Source organism: Andrographis paniculata, unplaced genomic scaffold (genome assembly GCF_009805555.1).
Source record: "Andrographis paniculata isolate CXL003 unplaced genomic scaffold, ASM980555v1 Contig74END, whole genome shotgun sequence".
NCBI classification, from domain to species: Eukaryota; Viridiplantae; Streptophyta; class Magnoliopsida; order Lamiales; family Acanthaceae; genus Andrographis; species Andrographis paniculata.
The window spans coordinates 2,320,691-2,345,362 of NW_026137611.1; the positions used below are offsets into that span (position 1 = coordinate 2,320,691).

The 24,672-nt window shown below is 29.9% G+C and overlaps 2 protein-coding genes across 2 annotated transcripts; one reads left to right on the top strand and one right to left on the bottom strand.

The window, feature by feature from the left end:
- Positions 1–7,174: 7,174 nt before the first annotated feature.
- Positions 7,175–11,583, top strand: LOC127265793 (RNA exonuclease 4). Its single transcript, XM_051295783.1, has 9 exons — positions 7,175–7,304; positions 7,410–7,476; positions 7,589–7,673; positions 8,508–8,592; positions 9,200–9,308; positions 10,047–10,135; positions 10,220–10,284; positions 10,371–10,449; positions 11,124–11,583. The coding sequence occupies exons 1-9, from the start codon at positions 7,242–7,244 to the stop codon at positions 11,292–11,294; spliced, it is 813 nt and encodes a 270-aa protein (XP_051151740.1). The 5' UTR covers positions 7,175–7,241; the 3' UTR covers positions 11,295–11,583.
- Positions 11,584–21,270: 9,687 nt separating this feature from the next.
- On the bottom strand, positions 21,271–22,992 carry LOC127266081 (F-box protein At3g07870). Its single transcript, XM_051296196.1, has 2 exons — positions 21,752–22,992; positions 21,271–21,453 (listed from the first exon to the last, which is right to left on the bottom strand). Exons 1-2 carry the CDS (start codon positions 22,946–22,948, stop codon positions 21,448–21,450), a joined length of 1,203 nt encoding a protein of 400 aa, XP_051152153.1. The 5' UTR covers positions 22,949–22,992; the 3' UTR covers positions 21,271–21,447.
- Positions 22,993–24,672: the final 1,680 nt, after the last annotated feature.

Here is a 24,672-nt window from a genome sequence, read left to right on the forward strand (position 1 = left end):
CGGCTGCACGGAAACAAGCGACGGCTGCACGGAAACTTTGGCGTTGAAGTAAGCGAAGCGATGGCGCTTGGCACGGAAATGTGAGCGGAGCGGAAGGCCATGCGTGGAAGTGAGCGAAGCGGCGGCTGGTGCGGAATTTGAGCGGCGGCTGACGCGGACTCCATGAATGGCGGCTGCATTAATTCTCGTTGCAATCATTGCCTGTATTTACTGCTCTGCACCCCCAGCTCCTGCATTAATTCTCGCTGCATTTATTGCCGCTGGTCAGCGGTGCATTTACTGCGCCATCACAATAATTCATGCACAGAATTCCGCTGCATTTATGTCTCCTGCACCCTCAGCTCCTGCATTTACTACACTCTCCCAGCTCCCTTAATTAAATTCCTGCACTACTTTTTAGCCAATTTTTGGCTATTTTTATTCTAAAACCTTTTAGAAAATAGGTAGTTATTAGTAGTTATATGACTAGTTAGTGGGGGTCCTATATTCGCTATCACAGACTATGGGGTGTCTTGTGGTTAATGGCGACAACATTCGGCTATCCATGTATTGATTGTGGGAGTCGTATGGTGGATATATAGAAGTGACCGGATAACCGTTATATTATTATGAGTTTATCATGTCCTTCATTGAGCCGAGGATTTTCCGGCTATTTATTGATGATGGTCTAGTGAGCTTGTTGTTATGGAGCCGAGGTTATTCCGGCTGCTTACTTAGACGGATGCAGTGAGCCTATTATTATGCATCCGAGGTTATTCTGGTTCCTCAATTCGACGGATGTATATATATATGTGGATGTGCATAGTTGTCGAGTTTGATATCTTTGTTGCATCATTTCACTATTGGCATGACATGACATGTATTTTATGAATGACGGAGATTAGACTTTATTTTGAAAGGTATGATATGACATATTTCATGTTATTTATTAAAATGGATTTAATTCTAGACTGCTTTTAAGAAAAATATTTAGTTCAGATATGCATGGCACCTCCGGGGCAAGGGACGTCTCGGGATATAGAAAGACGGGCTGAGTGAGTGATCTTACATCTATTGTATTATATGTAAATTTTTAACCAGAGAAACCTCTTGTTTAGGAGTGTGTTATGTAAATATTCATAAATCAGATTGTGTTATATGTCAATGCGCTTTTATAGTTAATCTTAGCCTTAACATTGTGTTGTGGGGTCCGAAGTAGGAGATGAGGACCTCATGGTGTAGTGTAGCGGTAGCATTTTCACTGTGAGCCAACTGAGGGTGTTACAAGTTGATACAGTTGGTATCAGAGCCGACCTACAACTGCCCGCAGTCGTTGACTAGAGTGGGGACGGGCCTAGTAGTTAAGAGATCATTGGGGTGCAACGGGGATGTTGCATTCTTAAGTGAAGGATGATGTAATACCCCAGAGTTGGGCCGGTGCTAAGCCAACTCCCGTGGATGAGTCGGGGCCATGCCACCTAAGGTTGAATATAGGTTAAATGGATTGAATAGACTACTCATGTTAACAATGTGGACTTTCATTTTCGGAAGCCCTGCTGAAAGATCTCTAGAATTAAGCGTGCGCTTGCGGGTCGGTAGCATTTCCAGTACGAGCCAACTGGGGGTGTTACAGTTGACTTCCTCATTAGATTGAGATGTATCAATGTCAACCCTGATATTTTCATTATTATCATCATTCATTTATTTTTTCTTTCCAAAATGTTTGTCTTTGAAATTAAATGGTCTACCACGCTTTAAGCGTATTGCTGATTTATTAGTATTTGCAATTTGTCAATTAGGGACAATTATTTTAGTCGGAGTATTATTAGCTTGGATATATGATCGAGTCGAGGCAGATCTAGAAATTTTTTTACTGATAGCACAATAGTTTAAAAATAAAATATATTTAATAATAATAATATTTTTTATATATTTATATTTTGAAAATATAATTTAATTATTTTAATTTGATTGAATTTTAATTATTTGGTATATGTGACATTTTAAATTTTAAATTTTAAACAACTGCTAATTTTTTTTAGATAAGGACGCCATTTTAAAATTTAAATGGGGCATTAAATTTTTTTAGTGGTATCACAATTATTAAATTATTAAAATTTTCTTTTGGTGGAATAAAATCACTAGTGGTACGTACCACCATTGATTTATATGTACATCTGCCCCTATGATCGAGTGACTTTACTCGAGTTATTGAAAACATCCAATAACTGATTTGTAATATTTTGCAAATGTATAATATGTTGAACTTTTTAGTGCATACTTCTTTGTATGAGGATCGCAAAAATTCAATGAGATTTTTCAATTAATATCATTTTTCGGTTCATTTATGTCTCCCCTAATATTGGAAAATATGATTCGTCAAAATGACAATGTAGAAATCTTGCAATAAATAAATCACCTGTCATAGGTTCAAGATATCTTATAAGTGACAATGATTTATACCATATATATGTTTAATCTATGTTGAGGACTCATTTTGTATATTTGGGAGGTAAAATAGGAACATAAACAATACATTCAAAAATATGTGATGAGATATATTCAGTTCATAACAAAATACTAACTACAAAGGAGAATAACTATTAGGGATGAGAATAGATTAAGTCTGACATAGCCTAATTTATTTATTAAAAAGGTCAGGTAAAAAAAAATTTTATAGTCTTTTTATTCAAATAGAGTAGACTTAGGTTTATAAAAAAAAAATCTTTTTAATTAACCGACCTATTTATTATTATTTTTATTTTTATAAAATCTTTTTTTTATTATTATTTATTAAGAATAATTTTATAATGTATCTAATAATAATATTATTAAATAATTTTAATTATAAATTTATTATAGAAAATATAATTTTTTAACTTTATATATATATTAAAAAATTGTATCTATTTTATTTTTTATTTCTAGTACTAATTTTTTTTTAAAAAAAACTAAATTATTATATAGTTTTTAAAATAGACTTGTAGGCCAGACCAAACTTTTAAAAATGTCATATTTAGACTTAGGCTTTTAAAATATATATATATATTTTTTAGGTTTATAGGCCAGACTTAAATTACATGTTTTTAAAACATGTCAGACCTATTTAGCCAAAGTCAAGTCTGGTCTAGCTTGACCTATTTCCACCCCTAATAGCTACGATGGTTTGTCGGTTTTATTCTTATAAGAGTTCTTATATGTAAAATTGTATGCCCCCAAGCTGAAACGTGCAACATAAACCTCATCAGTAATAATCTAGAAATCAATTGCATTATTTTAATAAGTGATTCTGTCAGGTCATTTTGTGTATGAACATGATGAAGTGGGTGCTCTACATTGATTCTAATTGATATGCAATAATAATCAAATGTATTTGATAAATATTCACTAGCATTATCTAGACATATAATTTTAATTGGATTATTGAGAAACTATGTCTGTAATGTAATGATTTGACAAACAATCTCGTAAATATCATATTGCGAGTAGATAATAAACAAACATGAGATCATCTGGTAGATGCATCAATAAGGATAATAAAATATTTAAATGGGCTACGTGGTAGGGTCCATTGGTTCACATATATTCTTGTGTATTCTTTCCAAAGATATAGATGATTCAATACTTACTTTAACTGGTGATAACCTGGTTATTAATTTTTCTTGAGTGCGGACAACACATGTTAACTTATTTGAGTTTAATACTTTTTGACCTTTTAATAAATGGTCATTCAAATTCTCAATTATTCGCCTCATCATTATACTTTCAAGATACCCAAAGCGATCATGTCATATTTGAAAATCTGTAGTCTTTTGATCTATCGTGAGGTGTGTTTCAATAACACTTAATTTTCATAATATAAACAAGTAGAGAGTTGGAGTAATATCTCAATGATGAATTTCATTTTATCAATGATATTGGTGATCAATAAAAATTTACAATTGGTATCACTCATAGTTTCAATATGATAACCATTTTTCCAAATGTCATGGAAGCTTAGTAAATTTATTCGAGCTTTAGTGGCCAACAGTGTATACTGTATCATAATTTTCGTCCCCGCTGGAAAATATATAATGGTTTCTCTAAAGCCTTCAATTAATTTCGTACTGTCGCTTATTGTATTGACATTCATATTTTTTCTTTTCAAATGAGAAAAATATTTTGTGTTTCAATATAGTATGTGTTGTTGCATTGTCAATGAAACACATATTAGCATCATTTTGATTGACATCTCTTTACCATTCAAATATAGATAAATGCAGTATTAATAAAAGAAAATATAAAAATTACAAAATATAGTACAAAAAGATACAAACACTAATTTTAATATTACAAAATATAAAATAATATAATTTAAAATGACATAATTAGTCTGTCACTGGAGGTTTGTTGAATCTATGACGAAATCCGTTATATCAAGACGTGTTGTGTCATAATCCAGAAGATCATCATCGAGACGTCCTCATTGTCGACATGATTAGTCTCGACATTCTTCCCCTTCTTTATGCAATGAGACTTGATACAGATCATTTAGGTGTTTGATTGTTCTGCAGGTATTAGCCTAATGACCTTTAATGCCATACCAATAACAAATGTTGATTTGCCTCTTTTCCTATTTAGCCTTTTCAACTACATCCCATATTGGAGTTTTCTCTATTTCCTATTAATATCAAAACTGTGATGATTGTATGGGGTATATCGATTGTGTTGATTCTTATGACTGCGACCACATCCACGACCTCGTTCAGAAAATATCACGTTCGCTTTTGGGAACGGACTGAAACTAGTGGGCTAGGACTGATGATTTTTCATCAACTTATTATTCTACTTAACTAATAAAAAATATGCAATGAACTATGAGTATTTTTAAAAGTTTTTCTCACGATACTTTTGTTGCAATACAACATTAGAAGTATAAAATGTAGAGATTGTCTTTTATTATTTATCATTCTTAGTTACATTGTCTTTTCATAGTTTTAATTGAGATGTAATTTGATGAATATCAGAGTTATATTCTATAAGTTTTACAATTTTACAAACGTAAATTAAGCCAATCATATAGAACTTTCGGAAGAGTGATATATTTTAAGTGTTCAAACCTATCTCTTTATTCATTTATCAATAAAGTGGATATTTCACCGTCAAATATTCATATGACATATATTATAATATTTTTGTTTCCACGTTAATTTTTTTGTTAACATTATTTGTAATACTAATGAATAGATATATTTGACTCTTATCTAATTGAATTAGAGTTTTGAGAATTTCTTTTAACTATATATATATTAATGTATTTTCTTTCTTTCTTAACTTTTAATAATCCATTCGTCTGCTTCTAAGGATCGTATTTACCTTTTGCACTATTGTACTTAATATTAAAAATATATTTATATTTGTATAATTTTTTTTTTTTGTACAAATGTCATTTTATTAGTATTATAAGACATTAACGGAAGTATTTTGCAATTTTTTCTTAATTTATACTACGTTTTAATATAATAATTAATATTCAAATATCAACACGCAAAAAGTAAAGGGGAGTTTTAGAGTCGGACTGTTGTACTATAATTTTTCTTTTGTTCATTATCTTCTTCCTAATGTATTTTAAGATATTTTTTTTTTATTTTTTTAATCTAAAACATAATTTTATATTTATTGGATATTTAATTTCTAGTTTTAATAAATATTAAAAAATATTTCATACACATTTATAACCATTTTGAATTTGTTTTTTAATTTTTGGATGATATTGATAGTTTTATATACTAGATTTTATAAATTTTTTTATTTTAAGAAATTTGTGTGTTCTTTGATTAATGTAATATTAATTATTATTTGATATTTATTTATTTATTTTTAATAAATTTTATAAAAGTAAATCATAATAAAAAAATTTACAAAATTATAGTTTATCTCATATTATTTTTAACAATAAAATATATAAATATAAATTTATCATACATATAAAGAGTTTTAAACTAAACAGAAAAAATTCAAAATTTAAAAAAGAAAAATTAAAATATAATAGTAATAATATTGCAGATCATATATCTTTTATATATATACTAATATGATATGTGTATAGATAAAATTATAACTTTTTTATATTTTTTTATTACTAAAAATAATGTAAGATAAAATATAATTTTACTAATAATTTTTATTATGAGTTACTTTTAAATAAAAATTATTCCATTCGTCCCTTTAATAAATTTATATTTATCTTTTATGTCAGTGTACTTAATATTAAAAATATTTTTATATTTATACAAATATCATTATATTTGTATTATAAAAATTTTTTTTTCTCTTGATTTATACTATTTTTTATAAAATAATTAATATATAAATATGAACATACAAAAAATAAATGTCAATTTATTAGTGGACGAAAATAGTATTAAAAATAAAAAAAAAATATAAAAACCAAATAATTATTAATATTATATTCATGAAAAATTATATATATATATATATATAAACCAAATAATTATTAATATTTTATAAACTAACAATAAAATACCCAACAAATATAAAATTAATATTTTATAAAACTAACAATAAAATACCCAACAAATATAAAATTATATTTTAGATTAAGAAAAAAAGAAAAGAAAAAAAATTATCTTAACAAGTGAGAACATGGAGAACAAAAGAAATTTTTTATTAAAAAATAAGAAGAAAAATAAATTAATATATATAGGATGTGTTCGGTTATGAGATTATACTCATAATTTACTATTTATTTAATTTTTTTTTCCAAAAATAGCAAAGTAAACACATTTTTTAATTTTTTTTATATTATACTACAAATTAAATTTATTTTTAAAATATTACATCAATACTATATTTATATAACATCACAAAATTATTTCGATTCAAAATATTTACTATTCAAATATAACTCAAAAATCAAACTACCAAACAAACACACCCATAATTAAAAAGAAGTTCTTAAAGAGTTCTGAGAATTCATTAAAATATTGTTAGAAATTATTAATTTACTACAAAAATGAGTTCTCAAAACTCCTTAAATTTACATTCAAGGAGTTCGGGGAACTTCTCAATTTGTTAAAATTAAATAATTTTGAGAACTATTTAAAATTTATTTTTTGAAAAAAATTATTGACTTAGCACGTTTATTTAAAAAACCCTAAAAATCGCTAGTAGGTATGCTTAAAATCGCGCGGCACAAAATACAACATTAGGGCTTTGGCTTCTCGCACAAAACTGAAGCTGAAGTAGAGAAGAATTTGACAATGGCGAGTAAATTAAAAAGCCTTAGCAAAAGCCTGAACCCTAATTGGGCGCAGCTCCTCGAGGTATTTTCAATGATTCGTTCCATTCCTCGAATATGAATAGGAGTGATGGATATGTTGTGTAGTTCGATTTTTTTATGCCTTAATTTGTATATGTATTTGTTGCAGAAGCTGAAAACCAGTGGCTCCAAGCATTCGCGCAGATCGAATGAGGAAACTCAGAGAAGTATATTAGGTACTGCAGTGTTTCTTCCTTTCGTCCTCGTCCCAGATCATTCGTTTAATTGGATTCTGCTGCATATAATGATAGTTTTGACGTAATTGATCCTGAATTGGGGGATTCGCAGGGAAACGCCAACGCCAGGAGAGATCAGATGAGGATTCGGTTGCGGGAAAGCCTAATCCATTGATTCCTACTTCGTCTGACTGCAGGTGTCTTTCTAGATGAACTTTTTTTTTTTTCTTAATCGTATTTGGCAGGAGATTGATGGATTGTTGAGGTTTCTCAGAGATGACATTCCACTTATATATGTATATATTTTCCTTTTCAATTTTGGAATTTTGAAGTTATAAATCAGAGAGTAAGGCAGCAAAATCAGCTAATTTGTCATACTGTAAACAATGCATACAAGTAGAAATTTACTGAAGACTTGATTCTCTGCTCTAACACTCACGTTTGGCAATAATGATCGTATTATGCTTGATTCATTAGCAGCGGAGAATTTTTATTTATTCGGAACTAAACATAACAGGAATAGTAGTACAATCTGTACCCTTAACTTTCATTGTTTTATTAAGTTTCAATTGTTAAGAGAATAAATCCTGATGTTAGTCTTTGACAAAGTGGTTACTGGTTAATAGTTTTTCATTATTATTTCTTTTTGGCATCAAATCTTTTGGGAATAGAAAAGGGAGGGATGCATGGGAAGAAAGCAGCTTAATTTAATATGAATAATCTACTTGGCCAAATAATAATATACAAAAGAGTACCTGTTGGTGTTTGGTATTGGGTGTTCTCGTGAATATATTCACGGGATGACAACAAAGGCTCGCTAAAATGTTCTGTTCTGAAATGTGGTAGAAAATGCTTTGAATGGACTGAGCATTAAATTTATACAGGAAAAGTTCCATAGCTCTTGCGATTCCCCATAAATTGTGAAGCCTCATCCTTCCCCATTTCATCTGGCTTATATCATTTTCTATTGTTTTTTATTATTATTTTTTATTTTTTCCCATGATTTTTCGTGTTCCTAATTGGTGAGACAGTGTCACAGATGTGGTGGCAATGGATTGTGAAATGGTTGGTGTCAGTTCACAGGGCAACAAGAGTGCACTTGGGAGAGTTACCCTGGTAATTTTGTCTTTCACCGTATGCTGCTGTCGTATTTTTAACTGTACAATGTTTAATTATATTGAGCTTTGAAATCAGCTGGAATTGATGGATTTAGCAGGAAACCACAGTTGCTTTTGCAGTCCTCAACTTGTTTTGGCCCTGATTACCACCATTAACATATTTAGAATTAGTAGCTTGATGTGTTGCATTGTTTATTCAAATGCAACTAATAATGCGATGTTTTGAGCCACAACCTTACCTATTTAGAATTAGTAGCTTGATGTATTGCATTTTTTTTTTATAAATGGGTGACAATTAGGATTTGAACGCAGGACCTGCTTCTCACTTTTATACTGTGTTATATTGACTTCCTCCAACACTGTCCTTTGAACATGCACTGCTGTGTAGCTTGTAGTTTTTTTTTTTTACCCCACACACGCACACCACGGGGATTTAACCCCCCAACTTTAAGGATGCCAAGGAGTGCTCAAGCTCTTGAGCTACAACCTCCCGGTCTGTGTAGCTTGTTGTTTCGGGTCAGAGTTTGAACTTAGTTTATCTCTGGATAGGGTAGATATGAACCTAAATTTTTTTTAGCTATTAAATCAACTTTAGCACATGGCAGGTAAACAAGTGGGGAAACGTTATATATGATGAGTATGTTCGCCCAGTGGAGTATGTTGTTGACTTCCGTACACAAATAAGTGGAATTCGACCACATGACTTGAGGAAAGGTCAGTGCTATTTATTACTTCGTCTGTAAAAATTATATAACTTTGGTTGGGCACAGAGGCTAAGAAATAATGATATTATAATATTAAGTTGAGGTAGGTAAAACATAAAATGAAGGTATTATAAGAAATTTATTAATGAGTAGATAAAAGATGGTGGGGTAAGTAGAAAAAAATAATGGCAAAATTGTTATTATTTGTTAAAATAAGGGTAATAAAGTTATAGGTTCATTAGGTGCTTTATGATAAATAGAATATGCATAAGTTTAACTAACAGTAAAATAAAGGAATACTGTTATGATTTTGGGAGACGAAGGGAGTGACTTTTTGTCCATAAAGAAGTTAATAACTGAAGAGTACATTGCAAATGCCCTTCTTGTGAAATACAAAACATCAAGAACCACTTCAAATGTCACGAAAAATCCCCTCTACGCCCTATGCTGTGCAATTTTTAAAGATTAGAGGAAATTTTATTGTAGTTGTCTGTATGATTTTTTTTATTTTTAAAATTAATAAGGTACTGATTTGTAGTATAAAATTAACTAAAACAACAATGATAAAGACTTTCTTTGAGCACCTTGAACACCCTGGTTTATTTGTTTTTTTTTTTTTTTTCCATCTGTTTCCTTCCATTTTTTTCTGTTGAATAAGGTATGAGGGATACTGGAGGAAGCCGCCAGTGTACATTCCTCAGACTCTCTTTGGATATATTTTCTTTACTATTACTCTGACTTCTTGCAGCCAAGAATTTCAATGTTGCTCAGAAGAAAGTGGCTGAGGTTATCAAGGGCAGGATCATCGTTGGACATGCCTTGCGGAATGATCTAAAAGTGGATTTCTGTAGATACAAAATTCTAGTCTGAAGATCTACATCTTACATTTAGTTATTAATCTTATAAATTGATTATCTTCAGGCATTGTTGTTGTCACATCCAAAGACGGATATACGAGACACAGCAGAATATGCACCTTATCTAAAGTATGTCTGTAACAGAGCGCATGTTTTTTCTTACATGAATCAAAACACTTTGAACTCAATACTTATATAATTGCTTCATAAATCAGGGACGGACGAAGCCGCTCCCTCAAGAAACTTGCTGCCGAGTTTCTCAATGTTGAAATTCAAAATGGCGAACACTGCCCGGTTGGTTCTTTCCCTCTGATTTTCCTGTTTTGATGTGCTTACAGACTTTTGACTGTACCCCCATTTGCTTAATTTAAGCACTGATTTGAGCATGTTTATTTAATGTTTATAGTTTTAGATGATTTTATTGTGAGGTACAGAGAGAATCGTAAAGGTATTATAGGAAATCATATTTTGCCTGTTTTTGTTGACTTCGAATTATTATGTGTATTTATTGTATTCTTTAGGTAATATTTTTGAGGAATTGTGTGTGAAGAAAATACTAGTGAAATATTTATGAACAAGATCATAAACAGAGGGAGATTGTGATTTCATAACTAATTTAAATTCACCAACATTTTCAATTTTATTTGTTGAAAAATCAGTGGCAGATACTGTTGATATAAGTGAATTATATTATGGAAATATTGAATTTGAATTATTTTGAACAAAAATAAGTATTTGAATGTAGATTACATAGTGCTAAATATGAGATTGAAAACACATCGAAACAGACTCCTACCTTTTTTTTTTTTTGAGGTGATAAGTCTTCTTTACATATATATATATATGTGGTGTGTGTATGTATTGGATTATGTTACAATATTCATCAAGAATCGTATAGAAAATTTGATGTTGGGTGAATACACTGGTCGTTTCCCTAGTGAGTTGTTAACATTTTAGCCAATTTTCAGATAGAAGATGCCCGGGCAGCAATGATGCTGTATCAGAAGAACCGAAAACAATGGGAAAAGAGCGTCAAGGATTTAAAAAGACTGATGAAGAAACAAAAAAGACGAAAGCATAAAAAGAAGCCGAGGGGCGTAGAAGAATCAGGTGAAGAAAATGCTGTAGCTGTTTCTTAGCATTACAGAATCTGTGTATCTGTCCAAACTCGGTTGGAAGAAACCAGTTCTATGGTGAGTTTGAAATAGTCTTCGGCTGAATTTAGGGAGGAGGGGTGGATCTTTGAGTTTTCGGGTTTTATAAAAATACCCCTTTTGTTGTGATTAAAAATGTATGACTACTATTAAGCAGTGGCTTGGATCGTATGGATTTTACTTTTTTAAAATAGATTTTGAATTCATAATGTTGTATTTGATGAGAAAAAGGATATTTAAAAATTTATTTTTATTATTGGGGTAAAATGATTTGAAAACGTGTTAAATGTTTCTTGTTAGGGTGTGTTTGTTTGGGGGTTTGGATTTTGAATCGGGATTTGAATAGTAAAAATTTTGAATTTGAAGAGTTGTATGATGTGATATAAATAGGTGTTGATGTGATGTTTTGAATGTAAAATTGGTTTTTAATATAATATAAAAAATAAAAAATAAGTGTTTAATTTGATATTTTTGGGGGAAAAAAATTGGATGAATAATTCAATCCCCCAAACAAACACACCCTTAGTTTGATACCTTAACTTATTGTGTTATAAAAATATATATTAGATAGTACTTGCCGCGTTTTGTAGTTACATAACAAAACAAAACTATTTATTCTATTTGTTATATATATACTGCGACGGCTGCAGTGTTAAATTTTGCTATTACTACAACATATTGTATATATACATGAACAAAAAATACATATTATAGATACAAAATATTACTACACACAATATACAGTATTAACACAGATAACACATTGTATAGGTTAATGTAATACAAATACAACACATGAATTAAGAGCACATGTTATAGTCATATAACACACACGATAGTTGATTTCAACACATGATATACTTGTATATAACATATTTGTTATTATTAAAAACACAATATATCGAATGTGTGCTGATGTAAAAAATTAGCATGATGTTGATTTTTTCGTAACCATTCCCATATGCATACATATTATTCTCCCCGTCTGCTTCTAGAGGTCACATTTACTTTTTGCTTCATTGTATTAACATTAAAAATATCCTTATATTTGTATATATTTTTTTTTACGAATGTCCTTCTATTAGTGTTATAAGACACTAACGAAAGTAATTTTGTAAATTTTTCTTAATTTGTACTAAGTTTTGATATAATAATTAATATTCAAAGATTAACACGTAAAAAGTAAATGAGACCTTAGAGCCGAACAAAGATAGTACTAATTTAAAAATAAACTATGTAAAGTCCAATTGTGATGATGTAGGGCGAGACTACGGCATGAAAAAAAAAAATGTAATGTTTTTTTTTTTTTTTTACAAATTTAATTATTTCATTTCTTTTATATAAAAATAAAATATCTTTCAATCTTTAATTAAGGACAAACACAAATAAAAAAAAATAAATTTATTTTATCATTTGCTATGCCAAATATCCTCTTAAACAGTATAGATGCAGATTCTATTTCTTTTGGTGATTTTTTTTTTGAATATATATTTCAACAAACATATATTGTTTTGTTATATAAAATCTAAAAATCAACACTTAAATTGAAAACGAATCACTAACACACCTGCAATATTTCATTAGGAGTTATGCTAGAACTTGATATTATATTAAGAAAAAGTGCTCCCTCCGTCCCACATACCATGTCCACGTTGCCGTTTCTGTCCGTCCCACATTCCATATTACTTTCTTTTTTTTAAAAAAAATATTACACACTTTAATCTCATTTTAAACTTTTTAATTTATTTTTTTTAATTTTAATTAAACTAATTAGTTATCTTAATTATAATTTATAATTATTTATATTATCTGATAATTATTTTCACTAATACATTCTTAATTATCTACTAATTACACCATTCCTAAAATATCGTGTGTAGCAGACACGGTATGTAGGACGGAGGAGTATTATTTAAATAAAAAAAATTTAATTTTCAAATTCAATTCAAACCTCAAATACACATTTAAATTGAATATTATTTGATGATGGGATATATAACATGTAGACCTTGTTGCAAATTATACATATGTTGATGAAAAATTACGGCATGTTTCGTTATTTAATTTTTTTTTGATATTATATTTTTAAATAAAAATAAACTACATTTTTTTTTAATATTAAATCAAATCATTATTTGAATAATGATAAAAAAAAAAAAAACAAATCCTTACATTTTATATGAGATATTTTTCAGTAGATGTAACAATTATGGTTTGGAAAGAGAACTTATTGATAATCTTACTTATATAACATGATAAATTTGTTTTTTTTGAAAATACAGTAATAATAGAGTTTTCTTTGTATGCCATGCCACCTACCAATTGTCGTCGGCTGGTACACCTCTCAGAGTTTCATGAGTTTTTGATATATTTTTAGATGAAATTGCTTCTAATTTTCTTTGCTATTTACTTTTAATTAATCTCATTTACTATTTTATATTACTATTTAGTACTTTATTAGATTTATAATACTCATTCTGTTTGTTGCCAAATATATATATATATATATATTAATTTTTCATGTGAATACTAAACGATCATCCGGTAAACACGAAAATTTATAAGGGGTATTATATGATAATTAGTAAAAATAATTATCATATAATAAAAATAATTTTAAATTAAAATTAAAATAACTAATTAGTTTAATTAAAATTAAAATAATTATAAATTATAAATTTAAAATTTAAAATAAGAAAAAGTGTAAATTTGAGAGTATTTATAATACTCCATCCGTCCCAAAATTATAGTCTTAATTGTGTTGGACACGAAATTTAAGGAATATTGATATTATATTTATAGTTGGTAAAAAGTATAGATAAAAAACTTTTTTGTCTTTGTGAGTGTATTAGTGTAAAAAATAGTGGTAATTGTGTAATAAAAATAAAAAAATAGGAGTAGTTTTATGATAATATGGTTATTTATGTAAATAAGACTATTGTTTTGGGACGGACAAAAATGGTAAACAAGACTTTTGTATTGGAATAGAGGAAGTATAAAATATGGTCAAATTTACTAAAAAAGAAAATATATGCCTTGTCACGAGATAAACAAAAATAACAAAATGTATACTTTATGGTAGGTCAAATGGGGAGAATTGTTATTTCTATTTATTTCATGACAAAACAGAAAACATACATTTACTCGTAAAAAATAAGTAATTACGAGGTATACTTTAAGGCGGGTTAAATTTACTCAATATATATATATATATAGAATACATATAAATGGTCTCCTCCTTTATTTTCAAAACGTGGTCAATTGCCCTTTTTTTTAATTTGCAAAGTTTAGTACTTCCTTCGCTTTACTTTTTTTTTTCTTGTCCGTTAAATTTATCTTATTATTATATTTGAAAAAATAAAAAATAAATATTTAACTATTATCCTCAATTTAATATTTATTTACAACATATATCACTAATTTATATATTTCTCTCTTCATTTTTATTTTTAAATTATGAGCTAAATTAAACTTTTTTACTTTTTTATTTTTTTAATAAAATATTTATTTATTTTTAATCCCCGTGTCGGATCCAATAGAGCTATTTTAATCGGACGGAGAAGGGATTATTATTATAATCATAATAGATGGATGTTTTAGTTTGTGAAGGCATTTTGTACTTTTATTGATACAATGTTATAAAAATAATTATAGGTTTAAATTCCTTTTGGTCGAAATTGATGCATCGTTGACCCATCAAAGAATCTAAAAATAGTACTTAACTTATTAAGTATTCGGTTGAGATTGTATGTTGTTAAGAAATCATCAGAATGTAATAATGTAGTTATTACATTATGAGATTGTATATAAGTTGTTAAAAAATCATCGGAATGTAATAATGTAGTTATTACATTATCTTGTTTTAAATGTATGTTTTATTGAAAATAATATTAATATTGTTGCGGGAGATAATAAATTACATAATAAATAAATCAAAAATAGGATAGAGTAATGCTGACTAGAAATGAAGTCAAGTCGAGGACACCCTCTGCCTGCAAGATAAATTACGTCTCGGTAGTGCCTTCGGTGATGACGATTTGCCCCTAAAGGTAAAATAACTTTCGTCTCCGGCTTAGGTGACACCTCAATAAGTCGGAGCTCTGATGAACAAGAACGATGAAGGAACCAAGCTTTGCTGAAATGCTAGAATGAATTGCTGAAATATGACAGGAAAAACTTGCTGGAAATACTAAGAGAGGAGTAGAAGAGAAGGGGAGAGGAAATAGCTCAAGTGGTTGGTGTGTTTTAAAAATGAAGGGGGAGACCCTATATATAGACGTCTCCATTAAACAAAAATGACAGATGATTAATTACTATCATAATTATGGCCTTAATTACTAACGTAATTGGTGTCGTAATTTATGTTAGTTTTAAATCTTCCGTTTGAGACAGTAATAAGTTATGATAATTTAAAACCTTACGCTTGAGATGATTGTAATTTATAGTAATTTCAAACATTCCGATTGAAGTTATAATAGATTTGTCCACTGGATAATCCTGAGACTTAGGCCATATACCTGGATTTAACTTTTAGCTTCACAATTCAGTTTGTCTTGAATCAAACACAAATAGCCAAATATTACCCAAGTTCCATATCCAAAATATATATTTAATTCACAATTCAGTTTGTCTTGAAACAAACACAAATAGCCAAATATTACCCAAGTTCCATATCCAAAATATATATTTAATTCAAATTAATCGAATTAATTTGGTTCACCGGTCTATCACATGTTCACTCATTGATTAATTGGTAAATAATAACCAATTATCCAAAAATCCCTTACATGAGTAGAAATGTCCATAAAAAAGACAATGCACAAATCATTTTTAGAGAGATATCAACACATCAAGGCATATAGTTTGTTACTTTAAATCTTCCATAGTCAACATTACAGAGTGTACCAGTGGTGGTCCAGTTGACATGATGCATTGAACTGTTCAACCTCAGCATACATTAAGTTGATAATGTTGATGTGTTGCTATTTCAACTTTATTTTGTTATCAAATTGTAATTCTTTTCTGCCATGGATCACGTCTTTGAATTCATAAGTGTTTCTTTTGAAGAGGCCCACACTTCACAGTTATATATGTAATCATATCTTAAATATCTAACTAATATTTCTAGGATTATTAAGAGTCATTGACTTAACCTCACCGCTTTTGCACTTCTTAAAATTCGTTTCTTTTCATGGAATAGAGATCGAGTGTTCATGCCAAACCTTTATAGCTTAGTTTTTCCATTGAAACAAGACTTATATCTTCAAATGATTTGATTGGGTACCACTGTAATAGTCTCTAACTTGTAAATTTCAATTAATCTCCTTTAACAATCTGTATATTTGATCCATTTGTAACCATTTGGTTAGCCGATTCGCTAGATTTTCTGTTGACTTCAAATAATCAACGTTCAAAACCCACTTGTGATCAAATATTTCACAATGTTATGTCTATCGGGATTCACCATTGTAAATTTTATTTTTAGCCTTTGCTATCGCAACTTAGGCTATCATAGTGAATTATCACTGGAGGTACTAGTTTGGTCCAATTTGGAATGTCATCTAAGAAGTTCTTAAACCATTCAGCTTCTTCACCAATTTTATCCAAAACGATGAATTTCGATTCTATAGTGGATTGTGCAATACATGCCTATTTTGTGAATTTCTGCAAAAAATTCCACCTTTAATAGTGAATACATATCCGCTCCTAGACAACGAGTCTTTTGTATCAGAGATATTCAATTAGCACCACAGTAATCTTCAAATACTTGAGGACATCTCATATAATATATGCCAAAGTCATTATTAAACTTCAAATAACTCAAAACTCCCACTAGCGTTCATAATTAGGATTATTAGTGTATCAACTTAGCTTGTTTATAAAGCAAACTAGGTTAGGCCTTATAAAATTTGTTAAGTATATCAGACTTCCAATTATTTTGATATACTATTCTTGAACTATAGAGTCTTTTTTATTCTTGCTCAAGTGCAAACTGAGGTACATTGGAGTTTTTGTAGGAGTATTATCAGATACATTAAATTTTCTCAGTACTTTTCATGCGTAGTGGGACTAAGTTAAAACAATGTTATTGTCACATCTTAAAATTATAATTCTGAGAATAAAACGGCTACTCCCATGTCTTTCATGTTGAAATTCCAACTGCGCTTGACCTCATCAATCAAGCTATTATCTCTAGCCATTGATTTTGAAACTATTTGATAATATAACATTATCAAATTTCAAATTTCATTGCAAACGTTCTTATTTTAATATGTACAAGGATTTTTTCGGTTTACACACCTTTTTTTCTTGGCCTTGAACAACAAATTATTTCGGTTGTTCCATATACACTTCTTCTTCTAATTCACCATTCAAAAATATAGTCTTTACATTCATTTGGTGAATCTCAAGATTGTTCAAAGATGCAATCGAGAGAAGCACTCGAATGAATATTATTCTGATCACTGGTGAATGGGTGTCAAAAAAATCAAATCCTTCGGTTTGTTTGTAGACTTCCCCTATAAGACGGACTTTATATTTATCAATAGACCTATCAGTCTTGAATTCATTTTTCAAGACATATTTGCATCCCAAAGGTTTACAACCTTCGAGTAGATCACATAATACCTAAGTGTCATTCTGCACAATTAATTCTATTTCACTATCTACTACTTTTTTTTTTCCAGAAAGGAGCATTAAGACTCGACAACGCTTACTTGATTGATGTTGAATCATTATCCAACGTACGGAGAAAATTTTTTCTCAACTCTTGTTCATTTTCTATGTCTAGGTTTTGAAATCTCTCGATCAAAACTATTAGCCCTTTGCCTTTTTCCACGATGTAGTTCTTGACTAACGAGTTTTCGGCTGAACTGAATCTTTTTCTTATAAGGTAGATGCTCTCAACGAATACTGCATTACTTGATTCTATCGTAGTTCTTTCCATCATCTTAGGGATGTTTTATTTGTGAACTATAAAATGATATGCACTACTATTTAGAACATATCCAATAAAAATGCAATCTACCGTCTTCGGGTTGATAGCAACTTATTTAGAAGATAGAACTGAAGCACTACACACTTTCAAATATTTATATGTAAGAAGTAACATCCTTATCTTTAAGTGAAATTTTGTTCAAGATGTAATTCAGAGTTAATACTGCCTCCCCCACAAGTTTTAGAGTAATCTTGAACTTATCAACAAAGTATTAATTATTTCTTGAAGTATTCAATTTTTGTGTTCAACAACACTGTTTGATTGAGGTGAGTATGAAGCCATTGACTCATGAATTATGCCACTTTAGTTACATAATCCTTCAAATGGTGCCACATAATCTCCATCTCTATCCCTTCAAACAATCAAGTTGATTTTCTGCCTCAATTTTTAAGTTTACGAAGGCTTCAATTGCTCGCTCTTTTCCATTAATAGGTAAACTATCAATATCTTGTGCATTTGTCAATAAAAGTGATATAATATTTCTTCCTACATCTAGTTTGCACAAATTTGAAGTCACACACATTAGTGTAAATTAATTCAAATTGCTTAGTATTCATTTCAAAATAAGATAATGGTAACTTAGTCACTTTAGCCTCCACTCAAACGTCACGTTTATTTGTATGTTCCTTATTTGATGTTTATGAAATTTATATTTACTAATATTTTTATAGAATTAAAGTTCACATGACCCAATATACAATACCATAAGTTAGAACACTAAATTAAATACGAAGAAGAATAATTTTTATTATTCACAATAGGTGCCTGACACCCAAACGTTACATCTAGCTTTAATAAGCCATTATTAAGATAACCTCTAGCTAATAAAATCTCATTTTTTGATAAAATAAATATATCAATTATAAAGACTAGTTTAAAGCCATGCTTTACAACTAGCAAACCAGGTAAGGGATTTTTCTAGATGTCAAATACATGCAAAACATAATTTAATGTCAGATCTTTGCTGAAGGTCATCTTTAGCACTAAATTCCCTGCACCTTGACCTCGGAAGTCACGTGATTTTCCATGTATAACTTTCTTCCTTCGATCTTACTTTGTGTTGAAAAATTTGTCTTATTGAAATAGACATGACATATGGCTCCAATATCAATGAACTGTGTATTTAGACTTTCAATATGATTAGTCTCATATTTTATGATGACCAGATCACAATTTCCGAGGTCACAATCACTTTTTATGGTATATCTCGACAAAGTGGGAACTTTAATTTTTCTTCTTCTTATACGACAACAGTACTTCCCCAAGTGTCCTATTTTTTCATAGTGAAAATAGTTTTCCATAATTTGGTATGTCAAGGACACTTCTTGGAAGGCTCTCTAACCAAATTAGCTTTGAAAATTTTTCTGCCTTTGACCTTGTTTTCTTTTATGTTATTCTAATTGACAGAGATTCGAACAAATAGATCATAGAGCCCTATCTGCTTCCGCTCATGCTTCAGCCTAGGCTTGAACTTGCTCCACTTTTGGGGCAACTTATCGATCATCATATAAGGGATGATGATTCCGGTAGCATTGTATTCATCGAAGACATAGTGGACAAAATGATGAAATTCTTCCATATGTTCAATGAACGAACCACCCTCTATCACACCATTGTCTACAAGAGGGTCAATTTTTTTTTTAAACCCGACATACTCGGACTTCAATTTAACTTTTAAAGGCACAACCTAGTCCTTTAATTTAATAATACACATTATACGATATAATAAGATTATTACCAAAATTAACGCATCATCAGGAGAGCATGAGTTCTGGTCACTCCATTGGCATCAATGGAGACAATAGTGAGATTTTTAGAGAGTATCAACAATGTTGATAATTTGATCATGCGCTATCTCTCAATACAATATTAGACAAAGATAAAATAATTTGTCTTGCGATTGTTAGAAAATAATATTACTATTGTTATGCAAGATAATAAATTAAATAATAATAAATAATACAATACATCCGGGTAGAGTGATGTTGATTGGAAATGAATCCGAATCGAGGAGACCCTCTGCTCGCAAGGAAAATTACATCCCGGTAGTGCCTCTGAAGATGACGATTTGTCTTAAAAGGTAAAACGACTTTCGTCTCCGGCTTAGGTAACACCTCAATAAGTCAGAGCTCTGGCGAACAAGAACGAGGAAATAACTAAGCTTTTCCGAAAGCTTAGGATGACTTTTCGGAATATGGCCGTAAAATTTGCCGAAAATTCTAAGAGAGGAGTAGAGGAGATGAGGAAAGGAGAGAGCTCAAGTCGTTGGTGTATTTTGAGAATAAAAGGGAAGACCATTTATATAAGTGTCTCCACTAAAATTAAAATGGCATTACTAATGTAATTGATTCATAATACATTAGTTTCAAATTTTCTGTTTGAGATGGTCGTAATTTACGCTAATTTCAAATCTTTCATTTGGAATGATCGTAATTTATGATAATATCAAATTTTCGATTTAAGATGATCATACTTTATGCTAATTCCAAACTTCCAATTGAGGTTATAATATATCTATCCACCAGATAGTCTACAACTTGGGCCAAATGTCCGGGTTTAATTTTGGGCTTCACAATTTGGTTTGTCTTGAAATAGACAAAAATAGCCAAATATTAAACAAGCACCATATCTAAATATATATATTTATAAAATACATAGTTAATCCAATTTAATCTAATTAATTTGGTTCAACGACCTATCATATTTTCACTCATCGATTAATCAGTTTCATAAATTCTCAACAATTTGTACCTTCAAAAGAATGAAACTACAAACAAGTGTCTTTCAAAAAATGATCTGTTATATAATTTACTTTTATAGGATGTGAATAACTTCACCAACACAATATTATACATCTATGCAACATTGAAAAGAGCGAAGCTATACAATAGACAACTACAATGTAATAATAGAAAACATAAATAATAAAACGATTCATAAAATTATTTATGTAAACAAGGTAGGCATTGTTATCAAGAATCCACTAATAATAATATAAGATTTAGCATATTTAGTATGTAGTAATTTTAAAAATGATACCCATATCGCTTTGTAGAGTTTGTCTACAATTCCATAACACCTTTAATCCACTTTAATGAGGCTAAGTATCTCATACTTTGGTCATTGTTGCTTGAACTTGATTCAACCCTACACAAATAGCACACATGATATATTGTTACATTTCATCTATCAATTTCAAAGCAATATAAGATTCCTATATTTCTCAATGATGTAAACCATAACAAATAATTCTCAATGATGTAAACCATAACAAAGGGAAAGTGGTAGTGACAATCACACATTGAGCATGCTATTTTATAGATTAAGATGATGGTGTGTATCTAAGAAGACTAATATTTATCACAAAATTTGTATTAAGTCTTTGATTTTCACAAGTTATCATACTATCCCATTTTAAAATAATAGTATCGAGCATAGAGTATACCAAATGTGGAGACACCAGACTTCCGACATGAACGATTGCTTGATTAATTTTTGGCATTCCCTTGTACTCCAATTCCTTAAATCTTTTGCTACGAGGATCATACAAAACCAAACCATCTCTTCTATATTGCATAACTAATTCTCCACTCTTCAAGGCACACAACACCTTCACTATTTTCTTCGCCGACATGTTTGGCAATCGCTCTGAATTGTTGCTAATCGTCAAATTTGGGTAGTATATGCCTATTGAATACTCTTTTACCCACGATTCATTCACCCCATACTCTCTCATAACCCATATGTCAAATGTCCAACACCCTGAAGAGCGGGGCATAGAAGCACAAAGACATCCATTTAATGCCAAGAGTTGACTCTTAATCCTTCTACTGAAAGATTCAAAGCTTGGGAAGGCAATCTCAGTGAATGTATCATCAACCAAGTTGTATGAAACAATCACACGACCAGTGGGATTCCTTCCCCATATACTTACCCAATGGAGCTTGTGGTTCACTAAAACTCCGGGAGATGACCATTTCTCTAATAAATAGGGAGCAACCCCTTTATTCATCCACACATTGCTACGTAGACTATACACATCAACATTGGATGAAAATGACTCAATTGATCCTTGATTTTCCCTGATAGCATAAGGAGAATAAAGATCTTTATCGTACACGATTTGGACGACTTTATAATCATGGGAAATAGGATCGAACCCATATCCATGGATAATAATTGTTTCATGGAAATCGATCTTAGGTGGGAGCTCAGCGTATCCCCCTGTGAAGGGATTGTATAGAGAAACATGCGTAGGAAAAAATGGATCGATGAGACAAAGTAAACCATTGCTTGAAGCTATGATGTTGAAATCCGAATTGAAAAGAGCAAAGGGGATTTCAAATTTGCAAACTTTTTGGTCAGAAAAATTGAGGAAATAGAGTTGGTTTTTGAAGGGGCGATTGGAATGAATTATGATATATGATTCATCGGATCGAGAGAGGTGGAGAGTAATAAGGTGAGGATCGGTGGAAAGAGGATTCAAGGTTTTGCAGGTGAAGGTAAACTGGATTAGGGATTTGATGGGGAGTCTAGAGAGGATTTCGATGATTGTTTCAATGGGTATTTGATTGAAGGGATTGATGGAATTAGTGTTTGATATTGTGTCCGAAGGAATTGGTTTATTAATTTGAGAATCCATTGATGGGCGGAAAGTTAGGGTTTTCTATTTTCCTTTTCTTAAGAAGAAACTGACGACAAAGACGAAGACGAAGATGAAAATGACAAAAAATATATGATACGGTGGTCATTATATAGGAACAATGTACATTTTCAATAGAATCTAGGTCAAAGAGTTATATAAGGTAAGTAAAATTATCTCGAGGTATTTTAATTATTGTAAATTTACTTGATGGCAATGCCTTATTGAGTAATGCTTAGGGCCGCCCTGGACTAGAGCGAAAAGGCTCTTGTCCAAGGCCCAAAATTAAAATGGCCTATTTTTTAAGTTTAATGTATAATATATATATATATATGTATGTAACTGTTTGCTTTTACTTTTAAGGATTCATTTTAAAAAAATAAAAATAGCCTATTTTACAATACAAAATCTGGAATGATTTTTATATTATTTAATTTTCTTTTATTCTTTCACTACCGTACTTTAACTTCTCAATCTCTTCTAAATTTTGAATCTTTTTCTTTCTTGCATAATGGGAAATTTTTCTTTAATTTATTTGTGTCAAGTCTCAATTTCATTTAAAAAAAAATTTGATTTGATTTTTCTTCCAAGTTTCATTCATCCTAATATATGTTTAATCTTCTCCATTTCTTCTACGGTTTCTACTTGTAATTTGTTTTTTGTATTTTCTTCTAATTTTTGTTTCACTTTCTACTTTTTTCTTTCTTTCAAGTTTGTACCCGAGTTTTGCAATTTTTATTTTTTTATTAAATTAAATTTAAAGTATAATAATTTATTTTTTCAAATTTTCCAAGCAAGTGCATGCAAGCCCATCCATCTTCCAATTTTTGCTTTATAGAGGAATCAACTTAGATTTTTTCATTTTTAATTTTAATTTAGTGTCTTAAAGATTATGGCTTTTTTTATATATAAATTTTTTAATTATATTTTTAATAATTAATATAAAATTAAATTATATGCATAGTTTATATGAAAAGCCCTTCCTAAATACACCCTCAATAAAATTAAATTAACCTACATCCACCTAAATCAATCCCATGCAACCTACCGTGATTTTCATCTTTGACCCCGTGCCTCCGAGCCACCCATGCCATAGTTCATTTCAGTCTCACACCCCCCGTGAAGTTGACATTCACCTTATTCCTTTCCATGATGTTTCGTGCTTGTTACCCCGTCCAATCTTGACATCTTTTGGCATTGCATCGTTCAAGATAGAAATGACTAAAATCAAGAAAGACCCCAAGACATCGATGAAGCACAAGGGCAAGAGAACCAATTTCATACAATTTTCCCATGTGCTCAAGAAGGTGGTCGACTTGACCAACCAAAACCTTTTCATGTCAAGTGGGAATTCTTAAAAGTATTTTATTAGGGACACTTGTTTTAAGGGTTTATTGTTTTTTTAACCCAATAACTATGAGTCTTGATACCATTCTTAGACAATTGAGTTATTAAGATGTAAATCGTGATTATTTTATTTTTTTATAATGGTTTAGTAAGGGTTTACGAACTGTCCTATGAGTATAAAAAATATGTTCAACATTTATACATATTTAATGAAATGTTGTCTCTATTCGAAAACATAATGTATATCATTATATTCGAAAACATATGAATATGTTACAATATCCATTTTTAACCTTTTTTGTATTTGAATCCGAACAGCAACCATAGCATATGAGCATATTGACAATAAGATTTGTATATATCATTAGGATTTTGAA

Bases quoted from the DNA above. Each gene is read 5' to 3' on its own strand.
- LOC127265793 (XM_051295783.1), top strand. From the start codon at position 7,242: ATGGCGAGTAAATTAAAAAGCCTTAGCAAAAGCCTGAACCCTAATTGG. The intron at 7,477-7,588 runs GTACTGCAGTGT...GGGGATTCGCAG, and splicing joins AACTCAGAGAAGTATATTAG to GGAAACGCCAACGCCAGGAG. The intron at 7,674-8,507 runs GTGTCTTTCTAG...TTGGTGAGACAG, and splicing joins CCTACTTCGTCTGACTGCAG to TGTCACAGATGTGGTGGCAA.
- LOC127266081 (XM_051296196.1), bottom strand. From the start codon at position 22,948: ATGGATTCTCAAATTAATAAACCAATTCCTTCGGACACAATATCAAAC.